This window comes from Capricornis sumatraensis, chromosome 20 (genome assembly GCF_032405125.1).
Source record: "Capricornis sumatraensis isolate serow.1 chromosome 20, serow.2, whole genome shotgun sequence".
In the NCBI taxonomy this organism is placed as follows: domain Eukaryota; kingdom Metazoa; phylum Chordata; class Mammalia; order Artiodactyla; family Bovidae; genus Capricornis; species Capricornis sumatraensis.
The window spans coordinates 68243562-68256863 of NC_091088.1; the positions used below are offsets into that span (position 1 = coordinate 68243562).

Sequence of the window (13302 nt, forward strand, 5' to 3'; positions counted from 1 at the left end):
TTACAGAGACCTCAGAGCCCGCACGACGGACAGACGCACTGGGCGTGGAGGTCCAGGCTCGGTGGCGCACATCTCAGGTTCCTTCCAGAAAGAGGAAGAGCCCCACCCTGCTCACTCTGCTCACCCAGCCCAGTGGAGCCCAGCAGACAGCAGGCTCAGGAGCCTTCCAGACCATGTGGGAGTCTCACCAGACCCCACCCCAAAACCCAGAGAGTAACATGGTCCCTGGACAGGATGCTGAGATGCAGGGCAGGGCCTAGCTCAACACTGGTTCCATTTTGTGTTTTTGGAAAAGGCTTTATTGTTTCCATTTGGTCCAAGGCTTGGAAGATGGTTCCATAGTGGTGAACAAGCTGCCTCTTGGTTGCAGAGAGAAGCTTCCTGGCAGATGCCCTGACCCCAAAGGACCTTCTCAAAGGCCGCTGGTCTCCAGAGACTCCTAGCGGTGCTTTGGAGGCTGAACCTTTGCAAGAGAAAGCCGTCCAGCCCTGTGGGGGACCAGCCGGCTTGTGGGGCTGGTCAGGTGGGCTCCCACCATCATGATGAGTTTCACCCGCTTGTCCAGGACGTGGCTGCAAGAATTCACGGAGGTGGAGTCAGTTGGTGAAGGACCCGGGGCCTGTGGATCCATGAAGGCTGGGCTTGGGTTCTTCTCCACGAGCAGGGCGGCCCCATGGTGTCCGAGGTCTGACCCCCTTGTCCTGCCTTGGACGGAGGTCCTGGAAGAGCGTGCAGTCACAGTGCAGGATCTGCAGGTTCCATGGAGCTCGGTGCTCCCTCGCCTTGGTCCCCCATTTCTCCCTTGATTCGCAGGGAGATGGCCCACCCTCCAGAGCCGCATGGTCCTAGTGGTCGGAGAAGCCCAGAGAGAGGTTGGGGCAGGAGGCGGAGGCTGCACGTGGACCAGGTGTCCGGGGCGCCTCCGCCTGTGGGAACAATTCTCAGGACTATGGGAGCTCACGGGTAGCAGAGACAAGGAGCCGAGCTCTGCAAATGGCGTTGGCTGGGTCCCGGGGGCCAAGGACAGCTGGTTGGTTCCAAGCCACTGGAAAAAAGGTTGGAGGGTAGTCGGAGGCTGGAGGAAGGGGCATCCCTGCGCCTGTTCTGTCCAAGCACTGTGGAAGGAGAGACACATCCATGGTGCTGCCCAGCGCACTGCCTTGGTTCCAATTCTGATTCTGCTTTTCATGGAAACGGTGTGACCTTGAGTCACTTCCCTTTTCTGAGACTGAAAATGCAAAGTTCCTCCCTCCTTCCCTCCCTTCCTGTGTTCCTTCCTTCCACCCTCCAGGCTGTCAGCCAGTGTTTACTGAGCAGTTACTATATCCAGACATGAGATTCTTTGGTGAAAGTGACCAGTTCCTTCCCTGGACTCAGCGAGTTCTGATGATGATAACCAACAGTGTGCACATTTAGACAGTGAATACGGTGGCTCTGGTTTCGGTTGGTTGTAGAGAAGGGGAACCACAGGCAGCGAGACCCAGTAACTGGTGGAGGTCCAGGAAGCTAGTGATGGCAAGTGGGGGCTTCCTGGAGAAGGAGAGACCCAGACTGCTAGCAGGAGCACAGGAGTGGCGAGGGGCCGGGAAGGAGGAGTGGGTTTCCCTAAGAAGTGGAGCCATCCAGATGCTGCGCCCTGGTCACACAGGGCCTCATGCTCCCTGCAAGTGTGCCAGGATTATAACCCCTGAGGCAGCAGGCTCATTTTCAGGGAAGGGAGGTGTGAACACACAGCTGTTACTGAGACATTGAAGGGACTGGAGTCTGGGAGGATGGTGATGGTGACAGATGGTGATACAGCGCCAGTACCAAGTCCACTGGCAGGGGATGAGTGGGTCGGTCTCTAAGAGGCTTATGGGGTTTTCTCACGCAAGCCATCCACAAACCCTACAACAAAACATATGCACAGTTAAATGGGATGAGTCAGGAAGACTTGCTTGTCATTATATGGCTTAGAAGAAGTCTTGTTGGAAATCAGCTGGTCATGTGTATGGGTTTATATGTCGGCATTCCAAGCATCCATGTGTCTCTTCTCAAGCCAGCACCACTGTGTTTTGGTTCCTGGAACTTTGTAGCAAGTGTTGAAATCAGAAAGGGTGCGGTTTCCAACTTTGTTCTTATTTTTCAAGATTGCTTGGCTACTGTGGGTCTTTCTCAATGACCTTGACCTCAGGAGAAATGACTTTCTTTTTTCTGCAGAAATACCCTTTGGGATTCAGATAGGGATTGAATTAATTCTGCAGGATGCCTTGAGAGTATTGTCCTCTTTACAACATTAATCTTCCACCCTACTATCCTGGAGGGTCTTCCCATCAATCCAGCTCTTTTCAGATGTTCCTCATCAGATGAAAAAACCTACAGTGTGTAATTATTGCACCTCCTTCAATAAAGTCATTCCTGTGTATATTTCTCTTTCAGAGGCTGTTAATTTTCACCTAAATGAGTATGTTGAAATCGGCAGCCTCACTTCCTGGGGATGCGGCTTTTGGGAAATGGGGTCTTTGCGGCATCATCACGTTGAGATCATACTGCAGGGGGGGTGTCCTCATGTGATTTTAGGTGCTCCAATCCAATGAATTGAAGAGGCATGCGGAGAGGCCTGCCAGAGTCAACAGAGAGACACCAGGAGCTGCAGCCGCGTAGAGTGGAGGAGAATGAGGAGAGGTTCTGCCCCAAACCAGGGGATGCCTTGGCCAACAGACCCTGGAAAGAGGCAAGTCAGTACTGTCCCCTAGGACCGCCAAGGGACACCCTCATGGTGGGCTTCTCCTGAACTGTGACCGAATCCTCCCAGATTGTGGCAGTGTCCTCCCGGCCCTCAGACACTAGTGCAAGGTGGAAGAATACTGTGCTGACAAGACAGGGCTCTGAGGTCAGCAGACTGGGCTCCTTCCTGGACCTGCCCCACTCTGCACCTCTGAGCCTGCTGCCTGTTCTCGGAACCTCAGCAGCAGAAAGCCTCAAGTGAACACGTGGGTGATGGTAGTCATGTCTTCCTGAAGCTTACGAGGGGGACCAGATTGTCCCCCGCCTTGAACACTCCACACAACTGCAGGTCACTTTGGCGTCTGGAGGAGATCACACATTGCCGTGGGGTATTTCCCTGGGGATCCTGGGAGACTCAGCAACACGACCCGGTCCTGGTCCCTACAGCACTTCTAGGGGACATGGTTTGATGGGATCTGTGGTCGTGGTGGGGGACACGGGCCCCTGTCCAGCCTGAGGACAGAAGCAGAGAGCGGGGGAATGGGCTCGGGGGCCCTGCCCTGTTCGCACTACCTCCAGTGACACTTTCTGTTGGGGCGCTGGCAGTGCCAGTGCTTCAGGGACCGGGGCGGCTGTCCTGTTCAGGGGGCTCGGGTGCCTGGTGCTGCTGGAGCTCAGAGCGCCCCTCCTTCCCAGGCCTGAGTCGTCACCTACTCTGCTGCACCACATGTCCTCCGAGGCCCCGTCTCCCCCCAGGCAGCGGCTCATCGTCTGGCTGGACTCAGTGATGCCAGTTGGGCAGCTGAGGCCATGGTGTGTGGAAACACGCTGAGAGTGTGTGGAGTGTTTGCCGTGACTGGTGGACGGCCACTTTGCTGTGAATCGGCCCCTATGCAGGGGTTGGCCTTCCCCAGCCTGCTTCAGCCCCGCCTCACTCAGGGGTGAGAAGCTAGGGAGGGTGATGGAGGAAAGGGATGCTCCCCAGTAAGGAGCCGCAGACAGGAGTCAGGACCCGTGGGTCAGGAGGGGCAGGACCCCGTTCCAGCAGCCCCTGAGCTTCCCTCTGACAGCGCCCCCGCCCCTCCCCAGTGTGTGAGGACCAGCAGGTCACGTGGGAGCTTTCCGTCCTCTAGTCCTAAGATTTGGCAAAGTTCTGCCTCCCCAAGTAACACGTTTTGTCTCTTTTTGCCCGTGTGAAGTTGCTTCAGTTGTGTCTGACTCTGCAACCCTATGGCCCATAATGGGCCAGGCCCCACTGTCCATGGGATTTCCCAGACAAGAGTACTGGAGTGGTTGCCACGCCCTCATCCGTCACCCTGACTCTTATGCAATGGAGATCCTCGTGCACACACTTACAGCTTTTCTTCACTCACTGACTAACATGCCTGAAAGCTGCTCTGTATTACTGCGGCAGTTCAACTTTTCTCTCACAGAGAAGTCCGTTGCAGGGCTTCCCTGGCAGAAGGTGGTTAAGAATCCACCTTCCAATGCAGGCAACATGGATTCCATCCCTGGTCAGGGAACTAAGATCCCACGTGCCGAGGGGCAATTTAAACCCGTGTGCTGTGACTACTGAAGCTCGCGCTCCCTGGAGCCTGCCCACCACAACTAGGGTCTCCAGTGGAGGATGCCACATGAGGCAACAAGATCTCACATGCTGCAACTGGAACCTGACACAGCCAAATAGATCAATAAAATATTTTAAAAATTAAATTTTAAAGTCCATCCCATGTATACACCAAAGCATTCCTGTTTGAGAGGTTGTTTTCTGTTATCTGTCTGATATGAGCGGCCCTCTGTCCTTGCTCTCCTGCGTGTGTACAGGTAGTTATGCACAATTTCCCCCTCAGTTACATAACTCTGGGTGGGGGCTGTGTGTCTCTCCATTTTAGCTGACGGTTGTTATTTCCTCCTGCCCCCTTGGAGGTGATTTGCACTCCAAGCTGTAAGGTATTGGAGCCAAAGTCCTCTGTTTTCTCCCCCAATTGGTACTTGCACTGTTTTCTCTTTCCCTCTCGTCTGAATGGACTAAGGTTTTGGCATCTGAATTCGAGGAAAGTGGGGCTTGAAACTGACATGGAAATGATCTAACCGTGCTGTGTAATGCAAAAGACACATCTGTGCGTGTGGGGCCATCGGTGGGGGCTGGCCGGATCAGACTCCCTCCTGTGGGAAAGCCAGCCTGCTCCTTCCTTCCCACCCGGCCTTCAGCGCATTCACCCCGGCTCCTTGAGGTTGGCCATGGAGAGCGTTTGCACCAAAGGAGACACACAGTTCACACACCTGGGCTCTTTATAAAATGTTGTATTCCTTAGCTGTTTACCAGCACGGCACCTGGCTGTCACTTCAAATGTCAGGGTGTCCCCTCACAGCAATGGTGTCTGCAGAAACGACACCGGGTATCATCTGCCGAGGAGAGCAGGGCATGAGGGGTACAGAGGGGGGCTCAGGGAAGAGCTCTGGATCCATCTGTTCCCAGTGGGGCCCCACTTCCACACATTTATTCGGTTATTTAAACGACATTCTGTTTCTGAGAAGGGATGGAGGTCATTGCTCACACCAGAGACGGTGGGCATTAAAAAAGAGGCTCACGTCCTTCATGAGAGTGGACAGAGCCTGCAGGCGTGCAGGGTGAGGACCTGCCCCTGCCACGTGGGATGTGCCTGGGGCAGCGGGTGAGCAGAGACAGGAGTCGGGGCGTCCTCCCTGGGAGGGACGGGCCCCCGGTGAGCAGAGGCCGAGCCCCCAGGCCCCCTCCTCCCACCCCGCGGAGCATCTCTCCCCCCGGGGTCAGAGGCTCTTCCCGAAGCTCCAGGGCTAGAAGCTTGCATCCCGGGCTGCAGTGCTCCAGGCGGTGCCGGGTCCCCGTGCTCAGCTCCGGGCCGCGTCTCTGGCTCCTCTGCGATCATGCCGAGCCTGGCAGAGCAGGACCCCGAGGAGCAGCAGGACGGAGGCCGCGAGGCCCATGCGGGTGAGATTCTGCACTGTGTAGTCTGGGATGAGGGTGCACAGGTCAGCCTGGCCCCGTCACCCGGAACCAAGGAGTGAGCCCAGGGCACCCGCCTCCCAGGAGAGGATGTGGCCCCAAGCCCAGCCCCTGATGGTGTACTCGTTCACACTCGCGGGTCTGACTGCAGTGATGGGGGAGGGTGTCAGCGGGGCCTGAGGGTCCTGAAGGGAGGCTGTGGGTGGGCCGTGTCCTCCTCGGGAGCCTCCCGGGGCCTCTGTATCTTACTGTCTCAGATGTTCCTGCTCAGGACCCTTAGCTGCCGGAGCTCAGACAGCACAGGGTGGACCCGCCCCTGAGTGGTGGTCTGAGGGGTCCCGGGGTGGGGCCTGCCCCTGAGCAGTGGTCTGAGGGGTCCTGGGGTGGGACCCAACCATGGCTCCTACAGACCCACCACTGCCCCCCACAGGCGCTCGCTCAGCCCTCTGCGTCTGCCGGCTTGACTCTGCCTGGGGGAGGGGGCGATCCCTGGAGCCTCCAGGGGCAGGATCGGGTGGGAGGGCCTGCTCCTCCCCAGACTAACCCCCCCCCCATCCAGCAGCCTCAGGCCCCTGTAGCCTGTGGTTCCCGCGCCATCTCTGCCCGACTCCCCCAGCCCTTGATCTGAGGGGCCTTGTCCTCCCAGAGAATCTCAAAGCGCCTTGGGGTGGGCTGTCTCCCCTGAGTACAGAGCCCCAAGACTCCCCAGATTCGGATCTGGGTCTGTGGCTGAGAGAATGGGGCCTTGGGAATGAGCCCAGGAAGGGGTGCGCCAGGCTGACCCAGGGTTCCCACCTCACTCCCCTCTGCCCTGCCCCTCTGGCCTCTCCAAGACCCTCCCACTGCCCACCTGCTTCTCAGGGACCCCAGTGCAGGAGGAAGGGCGGGGGGCAGGCTCCGAAGCCCCTCCCTCAGAGGGCCCCTCCCTCAGTGCCCCCTCCTCCACGACCGCCCTGCCCTCCCAGGGCACAGAGCCCCGAGCTGCTGAGTCAGAAGCACAGACGGGGCCTCACCTGAGACCACGAGCGCCAGGGGCTCACTGGGCTGGGACAGCAGGTAGGGGTCTGTGCTGAGTGAGCGGTAGCACCTGTAGGTGCCCCCATAGGCTGAGGTCACAGGGCTCAAGGAGAACTCGGCCTGGTACCGCCCGTCTTGGTCCTGGGAGCGCAGACGCAGGGGGCGATGGGCGGCCCCCTCCTTGGACAGAAGGAAAGTGTCCGTCCTGTCTCCTGACTGACACAGCAGGGTCATGGTCTCCCCCGGGGCCACTGAGGGGCCGGGCTGCACCGAGAGGGAGGGGCTGTCTCTGAGCCGTCCTGCAGAGGGGAAGGGGGTGTGGGCGCCGGGCAGGTTCTGAGTGAGACTCCGCGGGCCTCTCTGGCCCCTCAGCACTGTCTCTATTTCTCGGAGTCTCTCCCCTCTCCCCCCTCGTCTCTCTGTCCCTCCCTGGGCCCCTCCCCCTGGTCCCAGCACCACCCCTGGGGCTCCCCGGTGGGGCCTGTGCAGAGTCTGGTCCCCGACCGACCCGCTGGCCCCTCACCTGCCACCAGCAGCTCCAGGGGCTCGCTGGGGGCCGACCACTCGGAGGAGAGGCCGTGTCCACCGAAGCATCTGTACCGGCCCCCGTGGACGGTGCCCACGGGGCCCAGGGGGAAGTCGGCCTGAGAGAGCCCTGCCTGGGGCCTCCAGGCAGGGCGCTGGGGGAGGTCCTGTCCCCCCTCCTTGGACAGAGCGAATCTGGCATAGCCGACGTCAGAGCAACACTGTCTGTCCACGATGGGGTCCTGCGGGGTCGGGAGGGAGGGCTTCCCAGAGAGCCCTGGGGAGAGACATGCCCTGGGTTGTAGGGATGGCTTCCCCTGTGGACGCCCCTCTCCCGGCCCGGCCCCAGGCCCTGCCGTCTCTCACTCTGTGTGTCTGCCCTGTGAGCCCCACGCTCCTCTCCCCACCCTCTCACAGCAGCTCCCCTGGGAGCAGAGACCCCAGTACATTGTCTTGTCTGCTCAAATGTGTGGGGTCAGGATGGGACTTCCTCACCTGGGACCAGGAGCTCCAGGGGGTTGCTGGGGGCTGACCACACCCGGGGGGTGTCCCTGTTAAAGCCGTAGCATCTGAACGTCCACCCGTGTCTGCGGGTCACGGGGCCCACGGGGAACAGGGCCTGCGTCTGCCCATCAGGGTGTTCGCTGTCCATCCACAGTCCAAGAGGCCTCGTCTTCTCCTTCCTTGGTCAGAAGGAATCTGTTAAATCCATGATAGGAGGCACACTGGAGGGTCATGTTCCCTCCCGAGGTCACCACAGGGCTCGGCAGGGCTGAGAGGCTGGGTTTGCCAGAGGGTCCTAGGAGAGAAGGGGGCAGCTGTTTCCGTGGGGCTCCCGCCCTCCCCAGGGCTGGGCTGGAAGAGGGACACCCCCTGAGAGCAGACCCCCTCCCGAGGGCAGAGCCCGAGGCCCCGAGTGTCCCTCACCTGTCACCACCAGCTCCAGGGGGTCACTGCGCTCTGACCAGCCAGTGGGGGTTTTGTAGTAGCAGCGATAGCTCCCTGTGTGGTCCTGTCCCATGTAGTAAATGGAGAACTTGGCCTTGTCTCCGGGCTCCAGGGGTTTCTGTCTGTGCCAGGGAACCAGGCTTCCCTCTTTATCCAGATGGAACTCCAGGGCCCCCGGGGTCCCCTGACACCAGATGGTCACGGGGCTCCCCCAGGGGACCAGAGAGCCTGGCTCAGCCCAGATGGTGGGTTTGGGGAGGGTCCCTGGAAAGAAACCAGAGACGGGCTTACCAGGCGACCCCCCCACACACAGGCCTCGGCTCTCAGCCCAGACCTCCCAGACCCCCTCTCCGTGAGCCCCGAGCTGCCCTCCCCCTGCCCGAGGCCTGGGGGTGACCCTTGTCCCCACAAGAGGAAGGAGCTGGGCCCTGGGACAGACTCACCGGCCTGCACCTGGGTCCTCAGGCCCACACTCAGCCCTGGAAGAGAGCGCCCTGTGAGAGGTGTGCCCTCAGCCCTGAGCAGCGCCTCTCCTCCCCGGGAGCCTCCTGCGCCCTGGGGTCCCCTGACGGAGCAGGCTGGCTGGTGGGGGGGCATCCCTCCAGACCAGGGCTCCCCCCGCCCCTCCCATCTCACCGAGGCAGAGCAGGGCGGGGAGCGTGGGGGCCATGGCGTCTCCTCCCTGCGGTCCAGGCTGTGAGGATGGAGGAGACCTGGGTGTCCTCCGGACAGACAGACCACAGGGCGTGTCCTCTCCGGGGCTGGAGCTTCCCGTCACAAGGTCATCAGGTCAGCAGCCCCGCAGGAAGGGGACCAACCCTCCCCGGAGCCAAGCCCTGGTCTCTGTGTGCTGAGGCTGGAACAGGCAGTGGACTCGACAGACATTCCAGAGCACTTCTGGGGCCTCCCGTGACTCTAGGCTGCCCTAAGTCTTCTTCATCTGATGGCCTTTCTCCCCCCAAGCCTCTGCACCTATTTCTCAGTGTTGGCCATGTGCCTGGCTTAGAGACACATCTCTGGGCACGACAGATTCAGACGCTGAGCTTGCAGAGTTCTGGCTGGCAAACAAACAGCGACAGCCACCGAAATCCCCTCGGATACTCAGTGTGTTTGCTGCCTCTGGCTGCAAAGCAGCTGCTGGAAGTCACCGCGCTAAACCGGCACAGTAATTACCTTCTGTTCTGGAGATCAGAAGTCCAAACTGGAAACCCCGGCATTAAAACTGCGGTGTCGTCAGGCTGCGTTCCTCCCTATCTCTCGGGGGAAATCTCTCCCCTCACCTTCTCAAGCTTCTACAAACCCTTCCCATCTTCAAAGCCGGCAGTCACAGCTCTCCAGCTTCCACTTTCAAGTCACGTGCGCTCTTGCTGTGTCTTCCCTGCCTCCTTGTTTCACTCATAAAGACCTTGGTGGTGACCCCTGTTCCCCAGATAATCCAGGACTGTCTCCCCACCTCCACCACTGAGAAGGCGTGTTAGGGGATCTGAAAGGGAAATTCAAGGCTCATCCTCAAATAACTAAATGATGATAATGGACATATGACTCACTCTCCTTCCGCATGGAGTGGGGCTGAGCAGGGTGACGGGTACTGAAATCACAGCGACTCTCCTGCCCACCCCGGACTGAGCAGAGGACAGCAGAGCCTGGGAGACCACGCTGACCGCAAGGATGCCATGGGCAGGTGCCCGTCACCCCCAGCATGCGTTTCAATGCTGAAATGTTCACCAGAAGCAGAGCAGCTCTTCCCCTACATGTCAGTCTCCAAGGCCATCCCACAGAAGATGTAAGAATCCTTTTTGTTCAGCGAACAATTTCCGCCCGTCATAAACCCAGACGTGTGCTCCAGGCATGGTCCAAATGTGCCATCAGGAGATGAGAGCCCGGTGCCAGTCTTAGGGCTGGACGGTCAGAAGATCAGCAGCTCCTGCCCAAGGTCTGAGCCCCTCCTGGTCTTGAACAGCTCGTGTTCATCTCGAGTCTCCGGCTCAGGGCCGCCTGTCTGGACTCAGTGAAGTTTCCATCAGTCTCCCAACCAGAGACCCGGAGCTCCTCCCCTCACAGGGGTGATGAGAGCGGTGCCTGGCCTCTGGGGAAGGGGGAGCCACCAAGAAAGGAGGTGCACACAGCACCGGAGCCAGACTGCTCTGGTCAGATGCGGGCTGTGCACGGGGGCAGAGTGCCAGCCAAGCCCGCTGTCCTTGCTTCTGCTTATCAGTGATTGCGGGCAAACTCGGCATGCCCTGGGCTTCCCCAGAGTGAAGCTGTGGTTTGCCCTTTGTGATCAGTCACTGCGGTACAGGGAGATATTGATGCTCTGAGAGTGTGAACATACCACGTTCCCCGTTAAACATTCACTTAATAATTTTAGCAGCTACTGAGAAGGCAATGGCACCCCACTCCAGTACTCTTGCCTGGAAAATCCCATGGACAGAGGAGCCTGGTGGGCTGCAGTCCATGGAGTCACTAAGAGTCGGGCACGACTGAGCGACTTCACTTTCACTTCTCACTTTCATGCATTGGAGAAGGAAATGGCAACCCACTCCAGTGTTCTTGCCTGGAGAATCTCAGGGACGGCGGAGCCTGGTGGGCTGCCGTCCATGGGGTCGCACAGAGTCGGACACGACTGAAGCGACTTGGCAGCAGCAGCAGACCTGGAGCTGTAGCCACACGTTGTCTTCTCCCAGAAGCGTCCGTTTGCATGTAAACCACACTGTGTGTAATACCCCACTGCTTTGAATGCCTGCGGAATACGGCTGGTTCTTTCCTTTCTTTTCCGAGAGTAAGGAGATGCACCTAGGCTTTCTTACTGCCTCATGACTCAGAGACTCTGTGGTGTATGTGCTATTTTTAAAAAATTTTAATGTGAATCGTTTTTAAAGTCTTTGTTGAATTTGTTGCAACATTATTTCTTTTTCTGTCTTGGCTTTTTGCCTGTTGGGCATATGGGATCTTAACTCCTCAACAAAGGATGGAACCTGGGGCACGGGAAGTTGAAGTCTAACCACTCAGCCAGCAGAGGAGTCCCTGTGTGGTGTGCTCTAACTTCTGGCTGAGCTCATCCCCTCTGCCTGCATACTGCTTCTCTCTGGGTGCTTCCTAGCTGTTATTTTTCTGTATAAAGGTTAGTATCAATTTGTCTAGTTTTTGAAAAACTGCTTGTTGGTGCATTTTGAGGACTGGGGCTCATTTATAAATTAGCTGAAGAAGAACTGCCATATTTGTCATGTCCAAGGATGCTGTCCACGGGTCTGATTTTTGTGCCACTCAGGAATGTTTGAAAGACAGACACTCACACGGGCTCCGTTCTGCACAGTTTGTATTACATTTATCCCTTGGAAGTTTCCTCTGCTGCTGTTTTTGTTGTTCCTACTCAGGGGAAGCTGGGATTTCTTTGTGGAGCTGAAAGTGGTTGGTTCATAGAAATTAATTCTATAGTGACTACAAGTGTGACTTTTTGATGGCTGAGTGACTCTCACCGTTGTGTCTCGAGGACTCTCCAGTCTGCTTCCCTCTGCTTCCCGAGCACCACGCACCATTCAGCCCCCCTCCCCCTTCCCTTCCCCCCTCCCCTCTCCCCACCCCCTCCTCCCCCCTCCCCTCCCAGCCCCCCTCCCCCTTCCCTTTCCCTCCCCCCGCCCCTGCCCCGTCTTCCCCTGGTGCCCCAGCTCCCCGGGGTCTTCACGTGCAGGTTCTCCCTGGTGTCCACGGTCTTGCAAGAACCGTCTCATCCCGCCTCTCCCCACTCTGTTTGCCCCTCAATGTCCCCATCAGAGAAGAACACGTAGAATTCATGTGAGGACAGGGCCTGCACTGCCAAAAATTCGGTGAAAACAAGCAAACAAAAACAGCTGGTGATGGGCCTGAGTCTTCTAATATTCCACCTTTTCTTTCGGTTGTTTGTTTTGGCAGGGAGGGGACAACTGGCCTGGTTTCCTGGCACCTAGAGGAGAGTGAAAATTCCGTGTAAATGCAAGAGTTGTAAAGATATGTCTAATTTGGGGAGCCTGTAACAGTACAAATAAGAATCTAAAAGTGTAAAACTGTCATGAAAACAACAGGAATGAGCTCTTTCTCTGTGGCCAGGATTCGGGATGTTTCCTTCAGGGCCAATGGAACCAGATGACGCCCTGACAGGCACCCCTTTGGTTACCGCCCGTCTTCCCGTTGGCCTTCCGGGGCAGGGGCCCGGGCCACTCCCAGCGCGTTAAGCCTCGGGGCTAGACTTTCAGCAGTTCCAACTGGTACGGCCTGAAGTGACCTAGAGTTGTGGTCTGATCTAGGTTAGTAACCATCGCTCTGCTCTGTTCTCCTCAAAGGGTGAGAAGACCGTCTGACCTCGGAACTGAAAGGCTGGCTGGGAGGGAAAAGAGGAAGCAGGGATTGAAAGAGGAATTGCCTTCTGGTCCAGAAGGCAAGGACGCAGAGGCTTTCGGAAAGGGTGAAGTCAAGTTCACAGACTGGATTCAATCCGTTGAACAGAGGTTTTCAAGCATGTGGTTTTAGCCTCTGGTTCAGATCCCTGTGGTGACCTGCTCTCTCACTTTCGATGTGGTTGATGGCTCTGTAGGTGTCAGAACCACTTTCAGCCCTGACCTTGAAGAATGTAGCCATCCCTGGGACAGTTCCAAGCAGTGGGGAACAGAAGCCCATGAGTACATTCCCGTTGTCACCACCTTTGGAGGGAAGGCCCTGCAGGGCGTTCTCTACACTCTCCGAGGTCCTGGTGGAGTCCCATGCCATCACCTCCTGCACAGACCTCAGGCTTCTCTACCAGGGATTCCTTTCCATCGCACTCTCCCTGCCCCACTCTGCCTTCTTGCTTCTCAGATAAACCACCTACACTTCCATCCTCATCTTAGGCCGTGACTCCAGGGTAACTCACAGTAATTCGGACACTGGAAAATGCCATGAGGTGTTTTGGGTTTGCTTTTTTCCAATGACATCATCTCTTTTCTGACTGCTCGAGATCACTCACCTTAACCGCTCCATGACTGCTTGGACTTGCCCATTTGTTCATCCATTCATCATTCAGGAATCTTATCCCTGTTCACTAAAGAAATATTTAAGCATGTCAACCCGTGGCCATCCCAGGAAATGAGGAGATACAATTGACCAAAACT

At 57.5% G+C, this 13302-nt stretch overlaps 1 protein-coding gene across 1 annotated transcript; it reads right to left on the reverse strand.

The window, feature by feature from the left end:
• Window positions 1-5577: 5577 nt before the first annotated feature.
• On the reverse strand, window positions 5578-8852 carry LOC138096482 (leukocyte immunoglobulin-like receptor subfamily A member 6). Its single transcript, XM_068992702.1, has 7 exons — window positions 8819-8852; window positions 8626-8661; window positions 8162-8446; window positions 7920-8033; window positions 7233-7508; window positions 6706-7008; window positions 5578-5699 (listed from the first exon to the last, which is right to left on the reverse strand). Exons 1-7 carry the CDS (start codon window positions 8850-8852, stop codon window positions 5578-5580), a joined length of 1170 nt encoding a protein of 389 aa, XP_068848803.1.
• Between the last annotated feature and the right edge of the window lie 4450 nt (window positions 8853-13302).

What these genes read in the sequence shown, in the direction of transcription:
- LOC138096482 (XM_068992702.1), bottom strand. Translation starts at nt 8,852, where the DNA reads ATGGCCCCCACGCTCCCCGCCCTGCTCTGCCTCG. An exon ending in GAGGACCCAGGTGCAGGCCG is followed by an intron (nt 8,447 to 8,625) that starts GTGAGTCTGTCC and finishes GTTTCTTTCCAG; the next exon opens with GGACCCTCCCCAAACCCACC. An exon ending in CCTGGCGCTCGTGGTCTCAG is followed by an intron (nt 5,700 to 6,705) that starts GTGAGGCCCCGT and finishes CCCTCATCCCAG; the next exon opens with ACTACACAGTGCAGAATCTC.